Below are 15,037 nucleotides of genomic sequence, written 5' to 3' on the forward strand. Positions count from 1 at the left end.
TAAGCATCTGGTGTGTTTGGAAGTATGTGGAGTTGTTTGCATTTATTCTAGCGACCCCTAACTATTACTCTTAGTTTTTCCTATTTGCTTAAAGTTATGTCTCTTTCCTCAAATATTTTTTCTCATTACTTTCATTGTACTTGCCTCTATATTGTCACCCATCTTCTACCCTCTCATTTTGTAAAGTCCCCTTTTCATTTTGCTGATTCTCATCTACTTAGACACAGAAAAGACTATCCAGCTTCTTAAAAGCTGTGGCTCATAAATAATCAGGTTCTTAGTGATGTCTTGGGTTTTACTTTATGATATTTTTCATGATTATATTTGCTTATTAGATTTTTATAATTGTGTCTATATTTTTAAGCTGTGGTCTGAGTAGTTACCAACTAGGTTATCTCTGAAAAACAAAAACAGTCTGGCAGATCAAAAACTTCAGCTGTTATTAAATGATAATAGTGTAATCACAATACCTAGAGAGTCTACTTACTATATTGTCTTCCTAAGAATTTAAGGTTATCAAACCTATCCTTGATTCCTTAAGACATATGGAGAGGAGAAGAATGCTGAATTACAGTTTCATGTCTGGGAACATTAACGGAAGATCTTTAATTTTAGAATTGTGAATAACATCAAGTGTTTTGAACCATTCACTATGGTAATCTGGCTTCAATTAACGAACAAATAGTTATTCAGATACTGCATTTCATCAATTCTAAGATGCATATTTTCTCACATTTTAACACTCTGATAGTAGGATGCATCTTCCAATTAATGATGTCCTCTGGTTGGCCCTGTGGCAAATCATGGTGTAGCATCTTCGTGAATTTGATTGTGAATCCTGGAGACATGGCTGAACTGCAAGCTCTTCACTATTCTAGTCAATAAACTATTGAACAATGAAACATTTAAGGACCTTTAAGGAAAAGTAGGAGTTTTGTTGCTATCTAAAATCTCTTGTGTTGAGATTAAGGTAGGACTACAGAATGAGCGTCTGACAGCTTGAAAGAAAATCTCAGAAACTATAGAGTATTACTCTTTTAAGAAATGCTGCATTATCTAGGTGCTCAGCAGCATAAAAGATAAAATGGGTGGAAGAATTTGGACATCTATGACTCTGACTTTACAAAGTGATACAGAAAAGTTGAATGTTTAATGTGAAGAAATTTCAGGAATACCTTAATCAGATTAAATTGCTTATATTTTCCTTTTTGTTTATGCATGATATATGATTTTAAAACTTTCTAAATAAGTCTAAAAGAGTTCTTTTAATTTTTATAAAACAAAAATTCTGAGTAACAAGAAAGCATTGTGTCATGATTTAATTGGTGGTATATCTTCTTTCTTAGTGGTATATAAAATAATGGTGCTTCTTATAAGCAGTAGTATCTTCAGTTTCATGAAATATGAGAGTTTGGTTTACTGTCAAATTTACTGAGTATTTGTGTTCTGCTTCCTATTATAATTCACTCTCTCCTGTTAAGAAGAACTAAGGGACAGAATACATATGCAAGTGAAGATAAGACTACAAGGCAGTGCGTGAATGATAGTGACCAGTATGGCTCAAAGTGTGCTCCCAGAACCAACAGCAACAACAGTACTGGGGAGCTTCTTAGAATGCAAATTCTCAGGCCCCACCTCAGACCTACTGAATCAAAGACTCTGGATGTGGGGCCTAGCAACCTGTGTTTTAACAAACCCTGCAGGTGATTTTGATGGCAAGCTAAAGTTTGAGAACCCCTGCTCTGGCAGAATTTCACAAAAGGGAAAAATACTGGTGCTGTTATATTTGAGTCAAGTGTATGAGTAATTTAGAGAGTAAGAACAGATTCCTTAAGTTCAGCTCAATTACATTGGCTAACAATGTGTCTAAAAGAAATGAAGAAATTTACTTTGCTGTGTCTCAGCCTGCTACCAGTAGTATACGCAAAGGGACTAGTCCAAGAACTGTATGTTCTTTACTTTTTTTTTTTTTGGCAGTGTAACATAACTTTGGTTTTTTTTTGAATTTTATTTTATTTACTTTTTTATACAGCAGGTCCTTATTAGTCATCAGTTTTATACACATCAGTGTATACATGTCAATCCCAATCTCCCAATTCATCATACCACCCTCCCACCCCCCCGCCCACCGCTTTCCCCCCTTGGTGTCCATACATTTGTTCTCTACATCTGTGTCTCAACTTCTGCCCTGCAAACCGGTTCATCTGTACCATTTTTCTAGGTTCCACATATATGCGTTAATATACAATATTTGTTTTTCTCTTTCTGACTTACTTCACTCTGTATGACAGTCTCTAGATCCATCCACATCTCACAAATGACCCACTTTCGTTCCTTTTTATGGCTGAGTAATATTCCATTGTATATATGTACCACATCTTCTTTATCCATTCGTCTGTCGATGGGCATTTAGGTTGCTTCCATGTCCTGGCTATTGTAAATAGTGCTGCAGTGAGCGTAGGGGTGCATGTGTCTTTTTGGATTATGGTTTTCTCTAGGTATATACCCAGTAGTGGGATTGCTGGATCATATGGTAATTCTGTTTTTAGTTTTTTAAGGAACCTCCATACTGTTCTCCATAGTGGCTATATCAATTTACATTCCCACCAACAGTGCAAGAGGGTTCCCTTTTCTCCACCCTTTCCAGCATTTGTTGTTTGTAGATTTTCTGTTGATGCCCATTCTAACTGGTGTGAGGTGATACCTCATTGTAGTTTTGATTTGCATTTGTCTAATAATTAGTGATGTTGAGCAGCTTTTCATGTGCTTCTTGGCCATCTGTATGTCTTCTTTGGAGAAATGTCTGTTTAGGTCTTCTGCCCATTTTTGGATTGGGTTGTTGGTTTCTTTAATATTGAGCTGCATGAGCTGTTTATATATTTTGGAGATTAATCCTTTGTCTGTTTATTTGTTTGCAAATATTTTCTCCCATTCTGAGGGTTGTCTTTTCGTCTTGTTTATGGCTTCCTTTGCTGTGCAAAAGCTTTGAAGTTTTATTAGGTCCCATTTGTTTATTTTTGTTTTTATTTCCATTACTCTAGGAGGTGGATCCAAAAAGATCTTGCTGTGATTTATGTCAAAGAGTGTTCTTCCTATGTTTTCCTCTAAGAGTTTTATAGTGTCCGGTCTTACATTTAGGTCTTGAATCCATTTGGAGTTTATTTTTGTGTATGGTGTTAGGGAGTGTTCTAATTCCATTCTTTTACATGTAGCTGTCCAGTTTTCCCAGCACCACTTATTGAAGAGACTGTCTTTTCTCCATTGTATATCCTTGCCTCCTTTGTCATAGATTAGTTGACCATAGGTGTGTGGGTTTATCTCTGGGCTTTCTATGCTGTTCCATTGATCTGTCTTTCTGTTTTTGTGCCAGTACCATGTTGTCTTGATTACTGTAGCTTTGTAGTATAGTCTGAAGTCAGGGAGTCTGATTCCTCCAGCTCCGTTTTTTTCCCTCAAGACCGCTTTGGCTATTTGGGGTCTTTCGTGTCTCCATACAAATTTTAAGATTATTTGTTCTACTTCCGTAAAAGATGCCATTGGTAATTTGATAGGGATCACATTGAATCTGTAGATTGCTTTGGGTAGTATAGTCATTTTCACAATATTGATTCTTCCAATCCCAGAACATGGTATATCTCTCCATCTGTTGGTATCATCTTTAATTTCTTTCATCAGTGTCTTATAGTTTTCTGCATACAGGTCTTTTGTCTCCCTAGGTAGGTTTGTTCCTAGGTATTTTATTCTTTTTGTAGCAGTGGTAAATGGGAGCGTTTCCTTAATTTCTCTTTCAGGTTTTTCATCATTAGTGTATAGGAATGCAAGAGATTTCTGTGCATTAATTTTGTGTCCTGCAACTTTGCCAAATTCGTTGATTAGCTCTAGTAGTTTTCTGGTGGCATCTTTAGCATTCTCTATGTATAGTATCATGTCATCTGCAAACAGTGACAGTTTTACTTCTTCTTTTCCAATTTGTATTCCTTTTATTTCTTTTTCTTCTCTGATTGCCGTGGCTAGGACTTCCAAAACTATGTTGAATAATATTGGTGAGGGTGGACATCCTTGTCTTGTTCCTGATCTTAGAGGAAATGCTTTCAGTTTTTCACCATTGAGAATGATGTTTGCTGTGGGTTTGTCGTATATGGACTTTACTATGCTGAGGTAGGTTCCCTCTATGCCCAGTTTCTGGAGAATTTTTATCATAAATGGGTGTTGAATTTTGTCAAAAGCTTTTTCTGCATCTATCGAGATGATCATATGGTTTATTCTTCAGTTTGTTAATATGGTTTATCACATTGATTCATTTGTGTATATTGAAGAATCCCTGCATCCCTGGGATAAATCCCACTTGATCATGGTGTATGATCCTTTTAATGTGTTGTTGGATTCTGTTTGCTAGTATTTTGTTGAGGATTTTTGCATCTATATTCATCAGTCATATTGGTCTGTCATTTTCTTTTTTTGTAGTATCTGTGTCTGGTTTTGGTATCAGGGTGATGGTGGCCTCATAGAATGAGTTTGGGAGTGTTCCTTCCTCCACAATTTTTTGGAAGATTTTGAGAAGGATCGGTGTTAACTCTTCTCTCAATGTTTGATAGAATTCACCTGTGAAGCCATCTGGTCCTGGACTTCTGTTTGTTGGAAGATTTTTAATCACAGTTTCAATTTCATTACTTGTGATTGGTCTGTTCATATTTTCTATTTCTTCCTGGTTCAGTCTTGGAAGGTTATACCTTTCTAAGAATTTGTCCATTTCTTCCAGGTTGTCCATTTTATTGGCATAGAGTTGCTTGTAGTAGTCTCTTAGGATGCTTTGTATTTCTGCGGTGTCTGTTGTAACTTCTCCTTTTTCATTTCCAATTTTATTGATTTGAGTCCTCTCCCTCTTTTTCTTGATGAGTTTGCCTAATGGTTTATCAATTTGGTTTATCTTCTCAAAAAACCAGCTTTTAGTTTTATTGATCTTTTCTATTGTTTTCTTTGTTTCTATTTCATTTATTTCTGATCTGATCTTTATGATTTCTTTCCTTCTGCTAACTTTGGGTTTTGTTTTTTCTTCTTTCTCTAGTTCCTTTAGGTGTAAGGTTAGATTGTTTATTTGAGGTTTTTCTTGTTTCTTGAGGTAGGCTTGTATAGCTATAAACTTCCCTCTTAGAAGTGCTTTTGCTGCATCCCATAGGTTTTGGATCATCATGTTTTCATTGTCATTTGTCTCTAGATATTTTTTGATTTCCCCTTTGATTTTTTCAGTGATTTCTTGGTTATTTAGTAACGTATTGTTTAGCCTCCATGTGTTTGTGTTTTTTAGTTTTTTTCCCTTTAATTGATTTCTAATCTCATAGCATTGTGGTCAGAAAAGATGCTTGATATGATTTCAGTTTTCTTAAATTTACTGAGGCTTGATTTGTGACCCAAGATGTGATCTATCCTGGAGAATGTTCCGTGCGCACTTTAGAAGAAAGTGTAATCTGCTGTTTTTGGATGGAATGTCCTATAAATATCAGTTAAATCTATCTGGTCTTTTGTGTCATTTACAGCTTCTGTTTCCTTATTTTCATTTTGGATGATCTGTCCATTTGTGTAAGTGAGGTGTTAAAGTCCCCCACTATTATTGTGTTACTGTCGATTTCCTCTTTTATAGCTGTTAGCAGTTGCAGTTGTCTTCTGTTTGGTGCAAAAATATTTACAATTGTTATATCTTCTTCTTGGATTGATCCCTTGATCATTATGTAGTGTCCTTCCCTGTCTCTTGTAACATTCTTTATTTTAAAGTCTATTTTATCTGGTATGAGTATTGCTACTCCAGCTTTCTTTTGATTTCCATTTGCATGGAATATCTTTTTCCATCCCCTCACTTTCAGTCTGTATGTGTCCCTAGATCTGAAGTGGGTCTCTTGTAGACAGCATATAGATGGGTCTTGTTTTTGTATCCATTCAGCAAGCCTGTGTCTTTTGGTTGGAGCATTTAATCCATTCACGTTTAAGGTGATTATCGATATGTATGTTCCTATGACCATTTTCTTAATTGTTTTGGGTTTGGTTTCATAGGTCCTTTTCTTCTCTTGTGTTTCCCACTTAGAGAAGTTCCTTTGTCATTTGTTGTAGGGCTGGTTTGGTGGTGCTGAATTCTCTTAGCTTTTGCTTGTCTGTAAAGCTTTTGATTTCTCCATCGAATCTGAATGAGATGCTTGCCCGGTAGAGTAATCTTGGTTGTAGTTTCTTCCCTTTCATCACTTTAAGTATATCATGCCACTCCCTTCTGGTTTGTAGAGTTTCTGCTGAGAAATCAGCTGTTAACCTTATGGTAGTTCCCTTATATGTTATTTGTCGTTTTCCCCTTGCTGCTTTCAATAATTGTTCTTTGTCTTTAATTTTTGCCAATTTGATTACTATGCGTCTCAGTGTGTTTCTCCTGTATGGGACTCTCTGTGCTTCCTGGACTTAGGTGGCTCTTTCCTTTCCCACGTTAGGAAGCTTTTCGACTATAATCTGTTCAAATATTTTCTCTGGTCCTTTCTCTCTTCTCCTTCTGGGACCCCTATAATGTGAATGTTTTTGTGTTTAATGTTGTCCCAGAGGTTCTTAGGCTGTCTTCATTTCTTTTCCTTCTTTTTTGTTTATTCTGTTCCACAGCAGTGAATTCCACCATTCTGTCTTCCAGGTCACTTATCCATTCTGCCTCAGTTATTCTGCTATTGATTCCTTCTAGTGTGGTTTTCATTTCAGTTATTGTATTGTTCATCTCTGTTAGTTTGTTCTTTAATTCTTGTAGGTCTTTCTTAAACATTTCTTGCATCTTCTCGATCTTTGCCTCCATTCTTTTTCCGAGGTCTGGATCATCTTCACTGTCATTATTCTGAATTCTTTTTTTGGAAGATTTCCTATCTCCACTTCATTTAGTTGTTTTTCTGGGGTTTTATCTTGTTCCCTCATCTGGTACATAGCCCTCTGCCTTTTCATCTTGTCTGTCTTTTTTTAAATGTGGTTTTTTTCATGTTCTTTACTTTTGATTCATATTTGATCTTTGTCTTTTCAGCACGATGTGTCTCAGACTCTACTCAAGGCCACACTGGATAGTGTTGTAGAAGAATGTGTCAGCTTTGTGGGAGTGGATATTAACATCTGTTCAGAAGTTTTGTTAAGGTGAGACAAGAAGTCTGTGGCTGAAGATCACAGAATCTTGAGTTCTACTTGCTATCCAGTTCAAACTCAGCTAGAGCAAGGGGACACGTGTATAAAGTTGTCAAGTATAGAAAAATCTGTGAGTTCATACATTGCTTCCAATAATCAGTCAGAGCGGAAGGCCTCATTTAAGAAAAGAGTTATAACAATTCATGTTATTTTTAATACTGGAAATCTAACGTGAAGAACATATGGTGACTATCGAGTGCATTAATGTCGCTAATAGAATTTAAATTAGGTTAACATGGAAAAGAGCTGTTTCCCACCACAGGAACGTAGATATTTTTCACTAGTTCAGTCTCTTGCTTACATCTGTCAAAGCTGGCAGTCACCAAAAGATAAATCCTGAGGGTTCAAGGTATGGTTACCATATTTTTACCTTGATTCCACAAGTCACATCTCAATATCTTCATTGTACTATGATCATGTCTTATACATTCTTTTTTTTTCCCCTGTGACTGTAGAAGAGCTGATTTTTTGTTCCTCGTCTTGCATTTATTATACAATTCTGCTGATGCAGCATGAAATTCTGGACCTCTGGAAAAAATATGGATCTTTCTGCTTTGAAATTGGAATAGCAGAAAATAACCCTTGCATTGTTAGGTGTTGCTTTTCTACCACAGCGACAAACATTCCATAATGCCATATATGGAATTCTGTAATAAAATGAAGATTCTCTAATCAACACCAAGCCAACTGTGTAATGATAGAGTTTTTATATCATGAATAAGTACCTTTCTATAGTTCAAGTCTTTACTAATGAGAACAGGCTGATCAAAAAAATAGAATAGTACAATGCAGCTGTAGCTATTGTAACTTCTACTGCTAACTCACTTTGTAAGCTAACCAGGAATAGGCAGAATTATTACTTGATTCAGAAACACAAGGAATGTGAATAGTGTAGAGACATATGACAAGATGTAATTATAGTTGCTTTTATGATGCAAATGTTTTATATCATTGTCTTTTCAGATGAGATCTTTTCTTTCATTACTCTTAGAACAATTACATTGGCCACATAACTCATTTTGTTTACTTTTTTAGGCATATTGCTGGACTCAATGCCAACCGAGCCAAAAATATTATTGAATGGCGTGAGAAAAATGGGCCATTCATCAACCGAGAACAGCTGAAGAAAGTGAAAGGGCTAGGTCCAAAATCTTTCCAACAGTGTGCTGGTTTCATCAGAGTCAACCAGGATTATATTCGAACATTTTGCAGGTCATTATTGAAGTGTACCCTGTCTGTTCTATTATCAACCTCCTCTCTTTCTGTTACCCATCCTTCTCACTGGCATAAATCCTAGCTATTTGTTCATTCCTTCATTCAATATGTGTCAACTGTCTAATCTTTGCTAGGCACTGGGAATACAGCAGTGAGCAAATCAACAAATTCCCTGGCCTCATGAAGTTAAATTTTAATGAATGAGACAGACAATAAATAAACTAGTAAAAATAAATAGTTTCAGATGTAATAAGTGTTATAAAAATTAAAACAAAGCAATATGATACTGCCTTTGGGGAGCAATAAACTGCTTTATATGAGTTATTCATTGAAAAGTTATTTGAGCTGAGTTTTGAATGAAATGAAGGAGCCAGTCACACAGGGATCAGAAGGAGGGCATTCCAAGCAGGGGAAACAGTACATGTGCAACATCCTAAGGCAGGACCAACTTTGGTGTATTCAGGAAATGAAACTGAGGCCAGTGTGATTGGAGCACCACAAGTGGGAAGGACTGTTCTAAGATGAGGTAACAAAGAGGACTTCTCAATGACCACTTCATACTGACAGCTTTTACCCTAAGCATAGTTGGGTTTCCCCGCTCCTTCCTCACTGAAAACTGGCCAAAGCATTAATTATCAGATGTGTCGATTAAGAGCTAAATCCTTGCTTTCTAATCCTGGTAGCACAAATGCAAAGAAATTTGGTAAGCTTCTTAGCATTTTGTAATCATGAAAGAATGGCTTTTATTTATTTGCTTCTTTGGGACTACCTGATTCATTCATGTGTATTTTTTTCTTTTGACAAAGTTATAATAATAATTTTTTTTTCCTGGAAAAGACTAAGGAAAAACCAGTCCCACTGGATAGTAGAATATATTATAAAGCCATAGTAATTAAGCAGTTTGGTTTTGATGTAGAAGCAGGTAGAACAGGAGTCTGAAATATATCAAACCCAGAGGGAATTTAGTTTATGATAAAGGTGATATTTCAAATAGTTGGAAAAATTGATTAATTATCCAGTAAGTGGCATTATGACAACTGGAATTTGGTATGTGTGGGAGAAAATACAGTCCTACCCCATACCTTATACCCAAATAAATTCCAGATGGATCATACACTTAAATGGAAAAAGTAAAACTCTAAAAGTACCAGAAAAAAACATGGGTAAATTTTGCAGACCGCTGGAGTAGTGGAAGTTCTTTCTAAGTAGACCACCAAACCCAGAAGCAAAAAAAACTGGGTTTCTTACTTTATGTTTTTTGAACACTTGATTAGAAAATTCAAACAGTATAAAAAAGAATGAAATGAAAAGGGCACCTCAACTTGTCACTTCAAAATAGTTTCTTATATATTGCTTCCTGAAAATAAATTTATGTAAATTAATAACATATTTGTTATTGTTAAATGCATACAGAAGGAATCATGCTATACCACTATTTGAAACTTGTTTTATTAGTTTCAGTAAAATATCTTGGATCTCTTTCCAAATATTACATATTGATTTATATATTTATTTATATCATTATATATAAATTATCATTTATATATAATGCCTGCACAGTATTTAATTTATAGATGTACTATAATTTAATCTAATCAGTGCCCTGTTGATGAACATTTGGGTTGTTTTAAAGCCTTAAATTTTTTCAACTGGTAACGAAGGACTTGAAGATTCATGAGTATTATATCTCCTTGATAGGTCATACTTTTATTCAGAATGCCTCTTGCTATCTCATTGACTGTTTTTTTACTTTGAAATCTGTTTTGTTTGCTGGCATTTTTGCTATATCTACCTTTTCAGAATATGCTTGGTATTTTTTATTTTCAAACTTTCTATGACATTCAATTTTTTATGACTCTTATAAACAAATAGATTTTCTAGGTTTGCTCAGTCTTACTAATACATTCACATTTATTATATTTATTGATGTGTTTGGACTTGATCTTCCATCTTATTATATATTTTCTCTTCATGCCTTCTGATTCTTTTCCTTTCATGCTGTTTGTTGGATTTATCAGTTAACACGTTTTCTCCCTGTTTCTCTTCTTGTCTTCCTTACTCATCTTTATCTCCTCTTAGTGATTTCAGTTTGTATATCTTACTTTTAAATTATCTTTAAATGTATCTTTTAAATTTATCTTTAAATTTGATTTGGATTGGTCTCTGGAGTTAATACGTTTCTCTGTCCTCCTCCTGGAGAAGACTAGAACCTTAGGTCTCTTTACCAGTCTTCCTCCCTTCCACACTATGTGCTATGGTGAGATGATCTGGGATTTTAGTTTCAGACTGTGTCCTTTTAATATATTTTCTACATTATTCATGAGCAGTTATTTAACCTAATAATATGGTTTCTGTGCACATCACTGTTTCTTGTAGCCCACATTATCATTTTTCGTGAATTCATTGTTTTTGCTGGAGTATATACTTAAGAAACTCTTTTCAGAGAGGGTATATTATATGGGTTGTACTTCAGTCCTTACATGTCTGAAAATGATTTTAATTTGAATGCTGCTTTGGCTAGGTATATGATTCTAGATTCAAAATCATTGTGTCTCAGACTTTTAAAATATTATTCCACTGTGTTCTGGCATCTGATGTTTGTCAGTAAGAAAACTGATGCCAGTCTGATTCTAGTTCCTTTCAATAATCTGTTTTATTTTTCTTTCTTAATTTTAAAAATTATATTCTAAAGTTTCCCCATGATATGTCAATATATCTTTTTCATTCTTTTCCCATTCATTCTATTTTATACTCAGTAGATTCCTTTGGGGAGCTTTTTCTTCAGCTCTGAGAAATCACCTTCGCCTTCTCCTTATTTAATTAATTTTCCTCCATTTCTCTCTGTTCTCTCCTAGAATGCCAGTTATACAAGCAGAATCACTTAAGAATGTTTTTGGCTTTAAGTAACGGAAAACCCTATTAACAGTGTTTAAGCTAAGTGGTAATTTCTGTGAAGTGAATGGTCAGAATCTGGTTGCTGTTTGTGTATATTTGTATGGCAGAGAAATAAGCACATTTTTAATTAAAGACTCTTTTCTGCCCGCCCCCTAACCCTCCCTCCCCCCACCGCCCCCATGTTGTTTTGAATGGTTACAGTAGTCAGCAAACTGAATCTGCTGGTGAAATGCAGGGAGTTGCTGTGGCATCTTCAGCAGGTGTTGAAGTCACAAATGAGAAGCAAAGCAAGAAGAAGAGCAAAACTGCAGTGAATGCTGTACTAAAGCCAAATCCTTTGGACCAAACTTGTATTCACCCGGAATCATATGACATAGCGATGAGGTAAGTCTGAGGCCTGTGTGAGAGTTTTCTGTGCCCAGAGTGAGTTCTCTACAGCAAATGGCCTTTGTTTTGGCATCATGGAGACTTTAAAAATATGACCATGTTTAACATGACAACATTTTTCAGAAGTTCCACATTGCTGACTTATGTGGCACATTATTTTATTTCAGTGAGGAATGAAACCATTATTCCTGGAGCAATGTCAAGCTCATAAACCCTGGTCCTAATGGTGAAGTGGGTGTAATGGAAATAGCATGGCACTCTCCTCTGTTTGTTTTGGAAATTAACAAGACACAAATGACTAGCACCTGGCTTAAGGCTTATGCTTATCTAAAGATAAAGCCCTTTAGTAAACAGCCAACTCTCAGATTTCTTAAGAAATGTTGCCCTGCTTAGTTATTATAGAGTTTAATAAATGATGTACTTTTAATGAGCATACATTAATTAACACAGGGGGAAGTTTGAGTAGAAGGGAAAGTTTAATATTAGACATTAAAAGAGAAAACTTTGATACCACATTTGATTAGTTGAAAAATTTTAATTAGTTCAAAAACCATGACTTCCTACATAACTAAATATTTTAAGGCTTTTAGTGAATTAAATGACAGTGAGTTTAAAAATAGTGGATATTTTAATTTTCATTGAATCTAAAGTAAGATTTTTAACTTGTTTTAAAAATAATTTATATTTGATTATTTTAAGAAATATAATTTTAATTTCTTTTAAAAATGTTAAGATTGTAAAGACTACTGCACATTATAGAAAACTTAGAAAATAAAAAAAGGAAGTAAAAAATAATATTCTGTCAACATCAAAAGCAGTCGTATCTTTCTCCCAGCATTTTATTGTGAAAAAATTTAACATAGAGAAAAGTTGAAAAAAAAATTTCGCAGTGAATTCCTGTATACCCACATCCAGATTTTATCATTTACATTTTACTATGCCTGTTTTTCCACTTATCTACCCATCTATTTGTCCATGAGTCCATCTCTTTCTTTATACATATTTTAAAGAAAATTGCAGACATCAACACACGGTCAGCTAATACTTTGGCATGTATATCATTAACTAGAACTCAATAATTCCTATTTTTTTTTCTTTTGAAGTAAAATTCATATACATTTTAATTATAAGTGTTCAAGAGCTGAATTTTGGCAAATAAATACCTACATCTGTGTAACCCAAACCTCTGTCAAGATAAAAAACATTGCCATCATCCTAGAATGTTCCCTTGTACCTCTTCCTAGAAAATCCCTGCCTAGCCTCTCAGCACTAACCATGTGTTCTCATTTCTTCAGCCAGATTAGTTTGCCTCTTCTTGAACTTCATGTAAATGATATCACACAGTGTACTCTTTTGTATAAAGCTTCTTTCAACATGTTTAGAGATTTTTAATTCATGTTGTAACATGGATAAGTATTTTTATTGCTGAATAATATGCCATTGTATGACTGTACCATAGTTTATTCTCCTTATTGAAGGAAGCTTGCCTATTTCCAGTTTTTTGGTTATTCCAGTTTTTGGTTATTATGAGTAAAGCTGCTATGAACATTCTTCTATAATTTTTTGTTGTTGACATTTTTTTTCATTTATCTTGGAAAATTACTTAGGAGAGGATTTGCTGGGTCATAAATCAGGTGAGTGTTTAGTTTTCTTAGAAACTTCTAGACTACGCTCCAGTGTAGTTGTACCATTTTACACTTCACCAACAATGCTAAGCGTTCTCTTTGACATCATTTGATGTTAGTCTTTTTAATTTTAGCCATTCTAGTATATGTGTGTATGTGGTAGTATCTCTTTGTGGTTTTAATTTGCATTTCCCTGGTGACAGTGAGCACTTTTTCATGTGCTTATTAGCCATTTGTGTAGCTTCTTTTGTGAACTATCTGTTCATATCATTTAGTCATTTTCTAATTGAGTTGTTTACCTTTTTTATTATTGAGTTGTGAGAATGTTAAAAACATATGCTTTTTCTTTTTTAATAGATCTTTATTGGAGTATAATTGCTTCACAATACTGTGTTAGCTTCTGTTGTACACCAAAGTGAATCAGCCATATGCATACATGTGTCCCCATATTCCCTTCCTCTTGAGCCTCCCTCCCATCCTCCCTTTCCCACCCCTCTAGGTCATTGCAAAGCACCGAGCTGATCTCCCTGTGCTATGCTACTGCTTCCTACTAGCTATTTTACATTCGGTAGTGTATATATGTTGTTGCTACTCACACTTCACCCCAGTTTCCCCCTCCCACCCCATGTCCTCAAGTCCATTCTCTATGTCTACGTCTTTATTCCTGCCCTGCAACTAGGTTCATCAGTACCATATATTTTTTTTAGATCCATATATATGCGTTAGAATACAGTATTTGTTTTTCTGACTTACTTCACTCTGTGTGACAGACTCTAGGTACACCCACCTCACTAAAAATAACTCAATTTCATTTCTTCTTATGGCTGAGTAATATTCCATTGTGTAAATGTGCCACATCTTATTTATCCATTCATCTGTCAATGGACATTTAGCTTGGTTCCATGTCCTGGCTATTGTAAGTGCTGCAGTGAACACTGTGGTACATGTCTCTTTTTGAATTATGGTTTTCTCAGGGTATATGCCCAGTTATGGGATTGCTGGATCATATGGTAATTCTATTTTTCGTTTTTTAAGGAACCTCCATACTGTTTTCCATAGTGGTTGTATCAATTTACATTCCCACTAACAGTGCAGGAGGGTTCCCTTTTCACCACACCCTTTCCAACATTTATTGTTTCTCGATTTCTTGATCATAGCCATTCTGACTGGCATGAGGTGATACCTCATTCTAATTTTGATTTCCATTTCTCTAATAATTAGTGATGTTGACCCATCTTTTCATGTGCCTCTTGGCCATCTGTATGTCTTCCTTGGTGAAATGTCTATTTAGGTCTTCTGCCCATTTTTAATTGGATTGTTTGTTTTTTTGATATCGAGCTTCATGAGCTGTTTGTATATTTTGGATATTAATCCTTTGTCTATTGTTTCATTTGCAAATATTTTCTCCCATTCTGAGGGTTGTCTTTTTGTCTTGTTTATGGTTTCCCTTGCTGTGCAAAAGCTTTTAAGTTTAATTAAGTCCCATTTGTTTATTTTTGTATTTATTTCTGTAACTCTAGGAGGTGGGTCAAAAAAGATCTTGCTGTGGTTTATGTCAGAGAGTATATTTCCTATGTTTTCCTCTAAGAGTTTTACAGTGTCTGGCCTTACATTTAGGTCTTTAATCCATTTGGAGTTTATTTTTGTGTATGGTGTTAAGAAGTGTTCTAATTTCATTCTTTACATGTAGCTATCCAGTTTTCCTAGCACCACGTATTGAAGAAGCT

General features: G+C 35.0%; 1 protein-coding gene across 5 annotated transcripts in view; it reads left to right on the plus strand.

Annotated features, from left to right (window-relative positions):
• Window positions 1-15,037, plus strand: part of SRBD1 (S1 RNA binding domain 1) — a 230,348-nt gene that overhangs the window by 188,662 nt on the left and 26,649 nt on the right. For 3 of the 5 annotated variants that reach the window (XM_019943104.3, XM_019943106.3, XM_019943108.3), the window contains 3 exons: window positions 7,034-7,140; window positions 8,224-8,400; window positions 11,500-11,682. In XM_019943104.3, coding sequence (XP_019798663.3) covers window positions 7,034-7,140; window positions 8,224-8,400; window positions 11,500-11,682 — 467 coding nt within the window. The remainder of the gene's footprint in view (window positions 1-7,033; window positions 7,141-8,223; window positions 8,401-11,499; window positions 11,683-15,037) is intronic. The other 2 variants (XM_019943105.3, XM_019943107.3) reach the window with 1 other exon arrangement.

This window comes from Tursiops truncatus, chromosome 14, assembly GCF_011762595.2.
Source record: "Tursiops truncatus isolate mTurTru1 chromosome 14, mTurTru1.mat.Y, whole genome shotgun sequence".
Classification (NCBI taxonomy): Eukaryota; Metazoa; Chordata; class Mammalia; order Artiodactyla; family Delphinidae; genus Tursiops; species Tursiops truncatus.